This window comes from Oncorhynchus masou, unplaced genomic scaffold (assembly GCF_036934945.1).
Source record: "Oncorhynchus masou masou isolate Uvic2021 unplaced genomic scaffold, UVic_Omas_1.1 unplaced_scaffold_1477, whole genome shotgun sequence".
In the NCBI taxonomy this organism is placed as follows: domain Eukaryota; kingdom Metazoa; phylum Chordata; class Actinopteri; order Salmoniformes; family Salmonidae; genus Oncorhynchus; species Oncorhynchus masou.
In genome coordinates, this window is record NW_027004766.1 from 52501 (window position 1) to 67078 (window position 14578).

General features: G+C 45.5%; 1 protein-coding gene across 1 annotated transcript in view; it reads left to right on the plus strand.

Moving 5' to 3' along the window:
* The window catches only part of LOC135530990 (WAS/WASL-interacting protein family member 1-like), a 29648-nt gene that overhangs the window by 13066 nt on the left and 2004 nt on the right, over positions 1–14578 (plus strand). The window contains 7 exon segments of the mRNA XM_064959151.1: positions 6992–7086; positions 7455–7584; positions 7770–7931; positions 10940–11089; positions 11092–11724; positions 14065–14271; positions 14457–14570. Coding sequence (XP_064815223.1) covers positions 7033–7086; positions 7455–7584; positions 7770–7931; positions 10940–11089; positions 11092–11724; positions 14065–14271; positions 14457–14570 — 1450 coding nt within the window. The 5' untranslated portion in view covers positions 6992–7032.

The window sequence follows — 14578 nt, forward strand, 5'->3', positions numbered from 1 at the left end:
GTTCAGTGTGACAGGGTCGAGGCCTGCAGTTCAGTGTGACAGGGTCGAGGCCTGCTGGTTCAGTGTGACAGGGTCGAGGCCTGCTGGTTCAGTGTGACAGGGTCGAGGCCTGCTCGTTCAGTGTGACAGGGTCTGAGGCCTGCTGGTTCAGTACCACAATGTACAGTTGTAGGCTCCGACAAAGTTCTGTCAGATGTTTTGGGCCTTTATCGTGTAGTGTGGCTTGTGTTAAGACACAGGTGGTCCCGGTGATTGATAAAGGTTAAATAATAATAATAATAATAATAATAATAATAATAATAATAATAATAATAATAATTATATACGTTTTGTTTTGCTGAGATGCATACTTTCAGTTTTTCTGAAGTCATTTCATTCACTCATAAGCATAAGTGAGCTAGCACTGCTGGTGCTGACACAGGTGCAGATCAAACACACCGCTGTGGTTAATGTAGCCCAGGTCTGCTGGTGCTGACACAGGTGCAGATCAAACACACCGCTGTGGTTAATGTAGCCCAGGTCTGCTGGTGTCGCCTCTCAAGCCAATCGCAGAATGTGACGACAGAAGCAAATCGTACAATCTGGCCAGGTTGACATTAAGATTTTAATTCGTTAACATCGCACAGTGTGACGTGATCATTGTAAAAGACTGAATCCAACGTAAAGTCTGCAAAGGTCTTGTTGTTGAACACTTCTCCATATAGCCATGTTGTCAGTTTCAAAATCGTCATTGAAACTAATATGGGTCATTTTCAGTTCATGAAATACTTTTCAGACTCCTCATATCCTTCCTGTATTGACTGAACCTTGTGCTAGATGGCATCTTCCCCCAACCCTGAAACAACAATGTCAAACTGATCCAGCTGAGGGTCAAGTGTCTCTGGGTCGGACAGTTTCAGCATCCCAACCATCACTGGAATGGAACACTGGAATGGAACACTGGAATGGAACACTGGAATGGAACACTGGAATGGAACACTGGAATGGAACACTGGAATGGAACACTGGAATGGAACACTGGAATGCAGTGGTTTAGAGGACAGGTGGCGGTATCATGTTGTTATCTCAAGGACAGGGTCAGCTGTTCCGGCTACCGCAGTGTCCCGCTGGCTTACAGAGAGCTGGAGAGGAGAGAGGGGCCTCCACTACTGCTCTCTGTTCCTATCAGAGGGTGTTTGAAGTCATCAAGAGGTGGGCTGAGAGACGAGGGACGGTCGTACCACCTCAGAAAGCACAAGGGAGAGGATTTCAACAACCCTCATCTCAGATTGTTCTGAAATCTGTTAGAAACAGATAAGACGAGCATTCCAGCAACATTACATTATTGAAATATCATTTGATCTCTGAGAAATTAAGCTAATTGATTGCATCCAAATTGTTCATTTTTTAAAATGTAGTACCTAACATCCGATTTGGACCAAACCTTTTCTTCCTAACAATAAGACATGAGGAATCCAAAGAAATGGTCAAGATTAATAGCGAGGTGCTGCCTTAGAGAGAGAGAGCGAGAGCGAGGTGATGCCTTAGAGAGAGAGAGCGAGAGCGAGGTGATGCCTTAGAGAGAGAGAGCGAGAGTGAGGTACTGCCTTAGAGAGAGAGAGCGAGAGCGAGGTGCTGCCTTAGAGAGAGAGAGCGAGAGCGAGGTACTGCCTTAGAGAGAGAGCGAGAGCGAGGTGCTGCCTTAGAGCGAGGTGCTGCCTTAGACAGAGAGGGAGAGCGATAGCGAGGTGCTGCCTTAGAGAGCGAGAGCGAGGTACTGCCTTAGAGAGAGAGAGCGAGAGCGAGGTGCTGCCTTAGAGAGAGAGAGCGAGAGCGAGGTGCTGCCTTAGAGAGCGAGAGCGAGGTGCTGCCTTAGAGAGCGAGAGCGAGGTGCTGCCTTAGAGAGAGAGAGCGAGGTGCTGCCTTAGAGAAAGAGAGCGAGAGCGAGGTGCTGCCTTAGAGAGAGAGCGAGGTGCTGCCTTAGAGAGAGAGCGAGGTGCTGCCTTAGAGAGCGAGGTACTGCCTTAGAGAGTGAGAGCGAGGTGCTGCCTTAGAGAGTGAGAGCGAGGTGCTGCCTTAGAGAGAGAGAGAGCGAGAGCGAGGTGCTGCCTTAGAGAGCGAAAGCGAGGTGCTGCCTTAGAGAGATAGCAATGTACTTTAGTAGAGAGAGGGGGATGTAGAGAGATTTTGTGAGATATAAGGGTGCTGCTTTAGAGAGATGGAGAGAGAGGGGATGTAGAGACAGGATGGCTGTGGGTTGGGTCTCTTTCGTGTCAGGTCTTCCTGTTGACCACGTTGACAGGAAGATAGAGGCCTCTGCAGCTGAAACTGTCACCTCTCTCTCTCTGTCTCTCTCTCTCTCTCTGTCTCTGTCTCTGTCTCTCTCTCTCTCTCTGTCTCTCTGTCTCTCTCTGTCTCTGTCTCTGTCTCTCTCTGTCTCTGTCTCTCTCTCTCTCTGTCTCTCTCTGTCTCTCTCTGTCTCTCTCTCTGTCTCTCTGTCTCTCTCTGTCTCTCTGTCTCTCTGTCTCTCTGTCTCTCTGTCTCTCTGTCTCTCTGTCTCTCTGTTGACTGGTAACTAATGCCAATCACATGTATATGGACTGGGCTAATCTACAACTAATGCCAATCACATATGGACTGGGCTAATCTACAACTAATGCCAATCACATATGGACTGGGCTCGTCTATAACAGGGATGGGGAACTGGCGGGGCCCCCCTTTTGAAGGCCCTCGGACACAGTCAATTGAAGTTAATTCATTAGGCCCTCATCCATGGATTTCACATGACTGAGCAGGGGTGCAGCCATGGGTGGGCCTTGGAGGGCATAGGCCCCTTCACTGGGGAGCCAGGCCCAGCCAATCAGAATGAGTTTTCCCCCCAAAAAAATGTTTTATTACAGAGAGAAATATTCCTCAGACCCGAAAACTGTACCATTTAAAGTGGCATTTTATTGTCCCCAGCACAAGGTGCACCTGTGTAATGGTCATGCTGTTTAATCAGCTTCTTGATATGCCACACCTTTCAGGTGGATGGATTATCTTCGTAAAGGATAAATGCTCAATAACACGGCATGTAATCACATTTGCACACAAAATTGAGCTAGAAATGAGCTTTTTGTGCAAATCGACCATTTCTGGGATTTTTTTTATTTCACCTCATGAAACATGGGACCAACACTTTACATGTTGCGTTTATATTTATAAAATATATATATATATTTTTTTATAGCAACACAAGACACCTGTCTGATTTACACCTGTCTGAGTGGACTAGTCCATTTGCCTGTCTGGGTGGACTAGTCCATTTGCCTGTCTGGGTGGACTAGTCCTTTGCCTGTCTGGGTGGACTAGTCCTTTGCCTGTCTGGGTGGACTAGTCCATTGCCTGTCTGGGTGGACTAGTCCATTGCCTGTCTGGGTGGACTCGTCCATTGCCTGTCTGGGTGGACTCGTCCATTGCCTGTCTGGGTGGACTCGTCCATTGCCTGTCTGGGTGGACTCGTCCATTGCCTGTCTGGGTGGACTCGTCCATTGCCTGTCTGGGTGGACTCGTCCATTGCCTGTCTGGGTGGACTCGTCCATTGCAGAGGGGATGGCACACCACTATCACCAGTAGTACATTTAGCCTACCGTTAATTCCGACCATTTTTAATCTACAATGTTTGTTTGGTTACAGTAATGCATTCAATATATTATTATTAGTCTTACCATTGTCATTGTAGGAGTGGACACATTGTTTGTAGAGTGTTCAACCTAGGCTACACTTGTGAGGAAAAAAAAACGTTCCATTTACGAGTTGTCAATTTATTCATTGTCTTTTGTTTGGAGTGCTCCTGTCAATCTTGAGTAAGGACGCGCACCTAGCCTGTTTGAAGAATATTCCCAGCTCTCTTTCGATAACCACTCAGCATAAAAGGGGGAAAAATGTCATGCTCTGATCCGGTGGAAACGTCATAAAATAGGCCTCCCTGATTACTTCTTATCCCTTGTGCAACTTAGCCTACAGCTCTGTCTGTCTGGAGCTCACTGGTGCAGAAACTCTGACAGACCAGAATATTTTATACAATGTTGCAAGTTTGCTAGCACAAGCTTTGGGCTGGACCAAGTTGATAGTTGTACAATGTTTCTTACAGACAGTCCATGCATAGCCAATGTGATTTCTAGGATATCTGTTTTCATCAGGATATGTTCTACATGCAGTCTGTAGTGTATTTGTTGGATTTATGTAGGCTGTTTTTACATATTACCAATGGCAATAGAAGTTATATTTAAAATGGTAGCATTTTCATTTAGATATCATTTTGATTAACCACTACATTTATTTTGAGATATGAAGACTTTATTATAAATTGAATGAAGCTGTTCCACGGAAAATGTGCAGATGAAAATCATAATGAATCAGTAGAAATGGTACTATACCCTGGCACTCAAAATGGAAAAGGTTAGCGGTGTAGCCTCTTACAGGTAACTTCAGGAGAGTAACGGCAGAATCTGAGAAGAATCTGAGAAGGCCAGCAACAGCGGGAAGAGGAGGATGCGAAACAGTTTTTTTTCTTCTTCTGGTTAGGCTATATTGATCTCTAACTCCCTCTTGAGTAATTTGTGTGCCTTCATTTTTAATCACAGTGCTTAAAGCATCAGACGAGCTCTGTGGCCTACATATAGTTGATTTTATTCAAACATAGGGTGTATCTACAGTTGAAGTCGGAAGTTTACATACACCTTAGCCAAATACACTTAAACTCAGTTTTTCACAATTCCTGACATTTAATCCAAGTAAAAATTCCCTGTCTTAGATAAGTTAGGATCATCACTTTATTTTAAGAATGTGAAATGTCAGAATAATAGTAGAGTGTTTTTATTTCAGCGTTTATTTCTTTCATTATATTCCCAATGGGTCAGAAGTTTACATACAAATTGATTGTACTTGTTCTCATTGCCTTTAAATTGTTTAACTTGGGTCAAACGTTTTGGGTAGCCTTCCACAAGCTTCCCACAATAAGTTGGGTGAATTTTGGCCCATTCCTCCTGACAAAGCTGGTGTAACTGAGTCAGGTTTGTAGGCCTCCTTGCTCACACATGCTTTTTCAGTTCTGCCCACATATTTTCTATGGGATTGAGGTCAGGGCTTTGTGATGGCCACTCCAATACCTTGACTTTGTTGTCCTTAAGCCATTTTGCCACAACTTTGGAAGTATGCTTTTGTCATTGTCCATTTGGAAGACCCATTTGCGACCAAGCTTTAACTTCCTGACTGATGTCTTGAGATGTTGCTTCAATATATTCACATAATTTTCCGTCCTCATGATGCCATCTATTTTGTGAAGTGCACCTGGCCCTCCTGCAGCAAAGCACCCCCACAACATGATGCTGCCACCCCGTGCTTCATGGTTGGGATGGTGTTCTTCGGCTTGCAAGCATCCCCCTTTTTCCTTCAAACATAACGATGGTCATTATGGCCAAACAGTTCTATTTTTGATTCATCATACCAGGGGACATTTCTCCAAAAGTACGATCTTTGTCCCCATGTGCAGTTGCAAACCATAGTCTGGCTTTTTTATGGTCGTTTTGGAGCAGTGGCTTCTTCCTTGCTGAGCGGTCTTTCAGGTTTTGTCGATTTATAGGATTTGTTTTACTGTGGATATAGATGCTTTTGTACCTGTTTCCTCCAGCATCTTCACAATGTCCTTTGCTGTTGTTCTGGGATTGATTCGCACTTTTCGCACCAAAGTACGTTCATCTCTAGGAGAAAGACCGTCTCCTTCCTGAGTGGTATGACGACTGCATGGTCCCATGGTTTTTATACTTGCGTACTATTGTTTGTACAGATGAACGTGGTACCTTCAGGCGTTTGGAAATTGCTCCCAAGGATGAATCTGACTTGTGGAGGTCTACAATTTTTTTCTGAGGTCTTGGCTGATTTCTTTTGATTTTCCCATGATGTCAAGCAAAGAGGCACTGAGTTTGAAGGTAGGCCTTGACATACATCCACAGGTACACCCCCAATTGACTCAAATTATGTCAATTAGCCTATCAGAAGCTTCTAAAGCCATAACATAATTTTCTGGAATTTTCCAAGCTGTTTAAAGGCACAGTCAACTTAGTGTATGTAAACTTCTGACCCACTGGAATTGTGATTTAAGTGAAATAATCTGTCTGTAAACAATTGTTGAAAAAATGGCTTGTGCCATGCACAAAGTAGATGTCCTAACCGACTTGGCAAAACTATAGTTTGTTCACAAGTAATTTGTGAAGTGGTTGAAAAACAAGTTTTAATGACTCCAACCTAAGTGTATGTAAACTTCCGACTTCTACTGTATGTATGGAAAAATACGCGTTTAAAATTTTTGACCAATCAAAAGAACAGACGACTTTCAGTCGACCGGGGACATCCCTAGATTGGATGATGGTTGTCATCTGTCTGCTGTACCAGGAAGTGTTGCTTGATCAATGTGATTGTTTCCCTTGTGGTTTTATAGCTCATGTACTTTGCAAGTTATTTCAATACATCCTGTTATTTCTGTGCAAAGACAATATTATGTGTCTGCAGTCACACAGCTTGCTCTAAGGACTGTGGTGAAAGCCCACTGGGTAAAAACTGGTTGAATCAACATTGTTTCCACGTCATAAATCTTTTTTTTTTTTTAAAGTATTGTGATGACATTGAATCAAAGTGGAAAACTGTTTAGATTTGTAAAAAGTCATCAACCTCTCAGGGAATTTCATTTTTTTCCCCCAAACTTTTAACCTTAATCCAATGACATGGTGACATTTCACGTTGAATTCATGTTAGTTGACAACTCAACCAAATGCAAATTAAAACTAGATGTTGAACTGACGCCTGTGCCCAGTTGGAGAGGTGTGTGTGTGTGTGTGTGTGTGTGTGTGTGTTTTCCCATGTCTCTGAAGGTTTGTTGTGGTCCAGCCTGGTTATGTGTATAGCATCTGTAAGCCTACTGTTTGTGTGGATGTTTAGGAAGTATTTAATGGATTGCGTGTATTCTCTCCATCAGGGGTGAAGCTGTAGAAGAATAACTGAAGAGAGAGAGAGAAGATGCCTCCTCCCCCACCACCCCCTGCCCCTCCCCCACCCCCAACCTTCGCTGTGGTAAGCACGCCAAAGACGCCCTAGTTATATTTGAAACTACTGATATGAGTTAACATGACGATGGAAAATTTCATTCAGTTTAGATGTAATCTTAGATGAAGGCAGCATCACCTTCTGTCAGATAACCTCTCATCCCCCTTCTGTCAGATAACCTCTCATCCCCCTTCTGTCATGAGTGATTGAAGGGAAATTTCTTAGGTCAGTGCAGTTTTGACCTTGTTCAATAGCGCCACCTTGTGGTAGTGACAGGAAGCGTTTCCAGCATGGCAATGTGATTGTGCAAGTTGTCGTCCTAGGTAATACTATATAATTTCCTATATTACTTAACTGGCTTCTTTGTTTGTGTTTTATGTTGTCAACATTCGCAGGCAAATACACAGAAGCCATCACTCAGCAAGAATGAAGCACAAGGAAGAAACGCCTTACTGTCTGATATCGGAAAAGGAGCTCGCCTGAAGAAGGCCGTGACCAATGACAGGAGTCAACCCATCATTGACAGTGAGTAAAGGGTTCTCTGATGCTGTGCATTCTCAAGGCTTTACTCAGAATGTACTCATCCTCAGTCTAACCATTAGGAAATATGGAAGCTACTTGAAACCTACAAAGGCCTTCTGCAGATAATTAGATTTCAAAGGCTATGGTCTTGTGCCGGAGGAAAAGAGATTGAATACCTTTCTTCACAGAACCCAAAGGTGGAGGTGGAGGTGGTGGAGGAGGAGGAGGAGGAGGAGGTGGAGGAGGAGGAGGTGGAGGTGGCGGAGGAGGAGGAGGAGGAGGACCAGTACTAGGAGGTCTCTTTGCAGGAGGCATGCCCAAGCTTCGGTCCTCAGGAGGGAACAGTAACGGTAATAATCCATGTGTATAATAAGAGGCTACAATGTACTGCAGCAGCCTGTAGAGGCTACAATGTACTGCAGCAGCCTCTAGAGGCTACAATGTACTGCAGCAGCCTCTAGAGGTTACAAGTACTGCAGCAGCCTCTCGAGGTTACAATGTACTGCAGCAGCCTCTAGAGGCTACAATGTACTGCAGCAGGCTCTAGAGGCTACAATGTACTGCAGCAGGCCCTAGAGGCTACAATGTACTGCAGCAGGCTCTAGAGGCTACAATGTACTGCAGCAGGCTCTAGAGGCTACAATGTACTGCAGCAGGCTCTAGAGGCTACAATGTACTGCAGCAGGCTCTAGAGCAGCAGGCTCTAGAGGCTACAATGTACTGCAGCAGGCTCTAGAGGCTACAATGTACTGCAGCAGGCTACAATGTACTGCAGCAACCTGTAGAGGCTACAATGTACTGCAGCAGGCTCTAGAGGCTACAATGTACTGCAGCAACCTGTAGAGGCTACAATGTACTGCAGCAGCCTCTAGAGGCTACAATGTACTGCAGCAGGCTCTAGAGGCTACAATGTACTGCAGCAGGCTCTAGAGGCTACAATGTACTGCAGCAGGCTCTAGAGGCTACAATGTACTGCAGCAGGCTCTAGAGGCTACAATGTGCTGCAGCAGGCTCTAGAGGCTACAATGTACTGCAGCAGGCTCTAGAGGCTACAATGTACTGCAGCAGGCTCTAGAGGCTACAATGTACTGCAGCAGGCTCTAGAGGCTACAATGTACTGCAGCAGGCTCTAGAGGCTACAATGTACTGCAGCAGGCTCTAGAGGCTACAATGTACTGCAGCAGCCTCTAGAGGCTACAATGTACTGCAGCAGCCTCTAGAGGCTACAATGTACTGCAGCAACCTGTAGAGGCTACAATGTACTGCAGCAGCCTCTCGAGGTTGTATTAATGTGGTTAGTAAGCGGTGTTTGAGATAAGCCATGATAACTATCTAGAACAAGTGCAATGTGTTGCTATATGTAAACTGTAGTGCGCCACCTTGTTCTACACGAGGGGAGGTCCTCAAGACAAGTCAATTACAGGTCTGTCAGAGTTGACCAGAGTGCCAAGGTTTATTACACAACAAAACAATAATACAATGCATGACCCCAGAGACACACTGGCTCTGAGGGGATCGGCAGGGGTCCCCCTCCCCACAAAAAAAAGTAACTCAGTCCAACTTTAAACGTACTGTTGAAAGTTGTAATCGTGGAATGCACAATTTCAAAATGAGGTAGTGCATCATCAGTTGCTCTCGTCATCTTAGTGTTGCAGACCTTAGGGAGTGAGGTTCCCCAGTGCTGGACGAGTGAAGGAGTTTGGGAACCCCTGGTATAGAAGACATACATTATGGATAGATGGCAGCAGGGCAAGAAGTAATGCCAAGACTTGCATGTAAACACTTTACATTAAGTATATTCACACTCTTTGTAAGATAACACTGGTGACTAAACACTCTTTGTAAGATAACACTGGTGACTAAACACTCTTTGTAAGATAACACTGGTGACTAAACACTCTTTGTAAGATAACACTGGTGACTAAACACTCTTTGTAAGATAACACTGGTGACTAAACACTCTTTGTAAGATGATGACACTGGTGACTAAACACTCTTTGTCAGATGATAACACACTGACTAAACACTCTTTGTAAGATGATAACACACTGGTGACTAAACACTCTTTGTCAGATGATAACACACTGGTGACTAAACACTCTTTGTCAGATGATAACACACTGGTGACTAAACACTCTTTGTCAGATGATAACACACTGGTGACTAAACACTCTTTGTCAGATGATAACACACTGGTGACTAAACACTCTTTGTCAGATGATAACACACTGGTGACTAAACACTCTTTGTCAGATGATAACACACTGGTGACTAAACACTCTTTGTCAGATGATAACACACTGGTGACTAAACACTCTTTGTCAGATGATAACACACTGGTGACTAAACACTCTTTGAAAGATGATAACACACTGGTGACTAAACACTCTTTGTCAGATGATAACACACTGGTGACTAAACACTCTTGTCAGATGATAACACACTGGTGATATTAGCATGTAAACACGCATGACTTGTCAGCTCTCTAACAAATTATTTTCCCTTCTAAAACCAGCCTGCCCCGGAGAACTCTGCAGAAAGGGCGACGGAACATATAAACAAGCATATAACAAAGAATATTAAACTAGTCCGCTTGCTAGGGGCAATCACAAATCTTTTTTAATTTTGCCTGTTCAGGGGCAGAATGACAGATTTTTACCTTGTCAGCTCGGGGATTCGAACTTGCAACCTTTCGGTTACTAGTCCAACGCTCCCAACGCTCTAACCACTAGGCTACCCTGCCGCCCCAATAGCAGCTCATTTGCGGACGAGACAAACCAAAAAAACAACCTAATAAGGGACACAAAATTCTTTGAAAAATATAAACAATAATTATAACCCTGGCTCCTTGATAAAATGTCAATATTAAATCTTCAAATATTTTATTAAATACACAACATTAGTAAAAAAGACACCATTCATATTACATAGTTAAAAGCGTATACGTTTCATAGTTCCTGTACAACCTCTTCCAAGTCCGCCCCCCCCCAACAGTGTTGAAGACGTTACTGCAATACAAATCAAAGCTGTCATTTACTTGAGTAAGCGGTAAAACCATTTACAGAAAAATAAACAAAAGTTGCTGACCAAACGTTTTGACAACTTGCCACAAGCACAGGCCACGCGTCGTCCATGGCAGAAACACTGGCTCGCTAATCGAGAGTTGCGGCTCGCTAACTTATACCCCAATTCTCCCCTGGTCTCACAGTCACACCAGCCACTAGGTGACACGGGCTACATATATTTCTGTAATGCATAGAGAGCACTAGTTGGTTGGTTGTTTTTAACCATAGCCCCATGTAAGACAAAATGATGGTAGACAAAGTGTGTGATGTTTGAAACCCTTATGCTTCCACAGGAGGCCCTAGGCCCCCCATGGTACCTCCAGGAGGCCGTTCCTCAGGCCCCAGACCGTTTAGTGGTGGGGGCCCCTCCGCTGGCCCTCCACGGTTCTCGGGGGCCCCAGCCTTTCCCCGGAGCAGCGCCCCCGACCTCCCCAGGGGACGGGCAGGCCCCCGCGACCAGAGACCCCTGGCGGACCCCCTCCCCCAATCCCCAACACCCCACGGCCCAACCAGAACTTCCAGAGCCGAGGGACCCCGCCTGTTCCAGGAGGAGCCCGGATACCCAGCTCAGCCCCGGCACCTCCACCACCCAACCTCGCAGGCAGACACCAAGGCTTGCCCCCTCCCCCTGGCCCTATAGGGGCCCCGTCTGGGCCAAAACCCTCCTTTGGGGCCCCTCCGGTTCCCAGTAGTGGACGTCCCCCTCTACCCCCAGCCCCCCACCCTGGCAGACCCTCAGAGGACCCCTGGCCCCCACCCCCACCCCTGGGGGGCCACCGGTCCTCCATATCCAGAGATGGACCCCCACCGCCACCATCTTTCAACTCCAAGCCCCCCAGCTCGTCTTCCTCTCGGCCCTCCATCGGCGGTGGTGGAGCTCCCCCTCTCCCTCCTTGCAGACCGGGTCCTCCACTGTTGCCCCCAACGCCTGCGGGAGGAGATGAACACACCCCCAGACTACCACAGAGGAACATTTCACTCAACTCGCCGGCGCCGCCACCTGGCCGGTCAGGACCACTGCCACCCCCTCCCAGTGAGAGGCCGCCCCCTCTGGGTAAAAACCCCCCAGGACGGACGGGTAAGGATGCTGCTTCCTTCAGCCTCCCTTCAGGTCATATAATGATGACTACTGTCTCTTTTTGGGTTCGCTTAGACACTAGAATCATAGTTAACCTTTCTGTGGTCAGTTTGGTCAGACATCAGGACACCGTGTATGTGTTTTGAGACTGGATGGAATGTAGTTTGTGGCTATGTTGACCTATAGCGATGATATGTGACCTATAGAGATGCTATGATGTGACCTATAGCGATGATATGTGACCTATAGCGATGATGTGATGTGACCTATAGCGATGATATGATGTGACCTATAGAGATGCTATGATGTGACCTATAGCGATGATATGATGTGGCCTATAGCGATGATATGATGTGGCCTAAGCGATGATGTGATGTGACCTATAGCGATGATGTGATGTGACCTATAGAGATGCTATGATGTGACCTATAGCGATGATGTGATGTGACCTATAGCGATGATGTGATGTGACCTATAGCGATGATATGATGTGACCTATAGAGATGCTATGATGTGACCTATAGCGATGCTATGATGTGACCTATAGCGATGATATGATGTGACCTATAGCGATGATATGATGTGACCTATAGCGATGCTATGATGTGACCTATAGCGATGATATGATGTGACCTATAGAGATGCTATGATGTGACCTATATGCGATGATATGATGTGGCCTATAGCGATGCTATGATGTGACCTATAGCGATGATATGATGTGACCTATAGCGATGATATGATGTGACCTATAGAGATGACCTATGATGTGACCTATAGCGATGCTATGATGTGACCTATAGCGATGATGTGATGTGACCTATAGCGATGATATGATGTGACCTATAGCGATGATATGATGTGACCTAGCGATGCTATGATGTGACCTATAGCGATGATATGATGTGACCTAAGCGATGATATGATGTGACCTATAGAGATGCTATGATGTGACCTATAGCGATGCTATGATGTGACCTATAGCGATGATGTGATGTGACCTATAAGCGATGATATGATGTGACCTATAAGCGATGATATGATGTGACCCGATGATATGTGGCCTATAAGCGATGATGTGATGTGACCTCCGGCGATGATGTGATGTGATGCGATGATATGATGTGACCTATAGCGATGATATGATGTGACCTATAGCGATGATATGATGTGACCTATAGCGATGATATGATGTGACCTATAGCGATGATATGATATGACCTATAGCGATGATATGTGGTGACCTATAGCGATGATATGATGTGACCTATAGCGATGATATGATGTGACCTATAGATGATATGATGTGACCTATAGCGATGATATGATGTGACCTATAGCGATGATATGATGTGACCTATGCGATGATATGATGTGACCTATAGCGATGATGATATGACCTATCAGCGATGATATGTGGTGACCTATAGCGATGATATGATGTGACCTATGATGATATGATGTGACCTATAGCGATGATATGATGTGACCTATAGAGATGCTATGATGTGACCTATAGCGATGATATGATGTGACCTATAGAGATGCTATGATGTGACCTATAGAGATGATATGTGGTGACCTATAGCGATGATATGATGTGGCCTATAGCGATGATATGTGGTGACCTATAGAGATGCTATGATGTGACCTATAGAGATGCTATGATGTGACCTATAGCGATGCTATGATGTGACCTATAGAGATGCTATGATGTGACCTATAGAGATGCTATGATGTGACCTATAGAGATGCTATGATGTGACCTATAGAGATGCTATGATGTGACCTATAGCGATGCTATGATGTGACCTATAGAGATGATATGTGGTGACCTATAGCGATGATATGATGTGGCCTATAGCGATGATATGTGGTGACCTATAGAGATGCTATGATGTGACCTATAGAGATGCTATGATGTGACCTATAGCGATGCTATGATGTGACCTATAGCGATGATATGATGTGACCTATAGAGATGCTATGATGTGACCTATAGCGATGATATGATGTGACCTATAGCGATGATATGATGTGACCTATAGAGATGCTATGATGTGACCTATAGCGATGATATGATGTGACCTATAGCGATGATATGATGTGACCTATAGCGATGATATGATGTGGCCTATAGCGATGATATGATGTGGCCTATAGCGATGATATGATGTGACCTATAGCGATGCTGTGATGTGACCTATAGTGATGATGTGATGTGACCTATAGCGATGATGTGATGTGACCTATAGCGATGCTATGATGTGACCTATAGCGATGCTATTATATAGAACTAGTGTTGTATTGAACTCTGTGGTGTAACCTCTTCTCCCCCAGGCCCGCTCCCTCCCCCTCCCTCCTCAGGTCCACGTGGAGGCAGTATAAGGTCATCTCCAGTCCCCTCACCTCCTAACCGCCCGGGAGCAGAGCCCCCCCGTGGGGGACAACGGCCCCCGCTCCCACCAGACCGACCGGGAATAGGAGGCCCTCCTCCCCCACCTCCCCCCATGGGCAACGGCTTCCAGAACTCCCATCAACACGTTGGTGAGTGTAACGGAAGGAATTCATATGATGAGACCTTACTCCCTGGTGTGCCCTTAGCTCCCATTGCTAATGACTTGGCTTCAGCTCAGTGGGCTAACAGTTTTGTGGAGCAGAGAAGACCCGGGTTTGAACCCATATAGGTCTTTAATTGACCTAGCTGAGAGTTGTGTTTCTCTCTCTGTCAGATGAGTGGGAGGCTCGGTTCCAGTTCCACCCGGTCTCAGACCTCCCTGTCCCAGAGCCTTACGTGTCCTGTCAGAAGACCTACCCCAGCAAGTTGTCCAAGACTGACGGCAGAGGTAGGAAC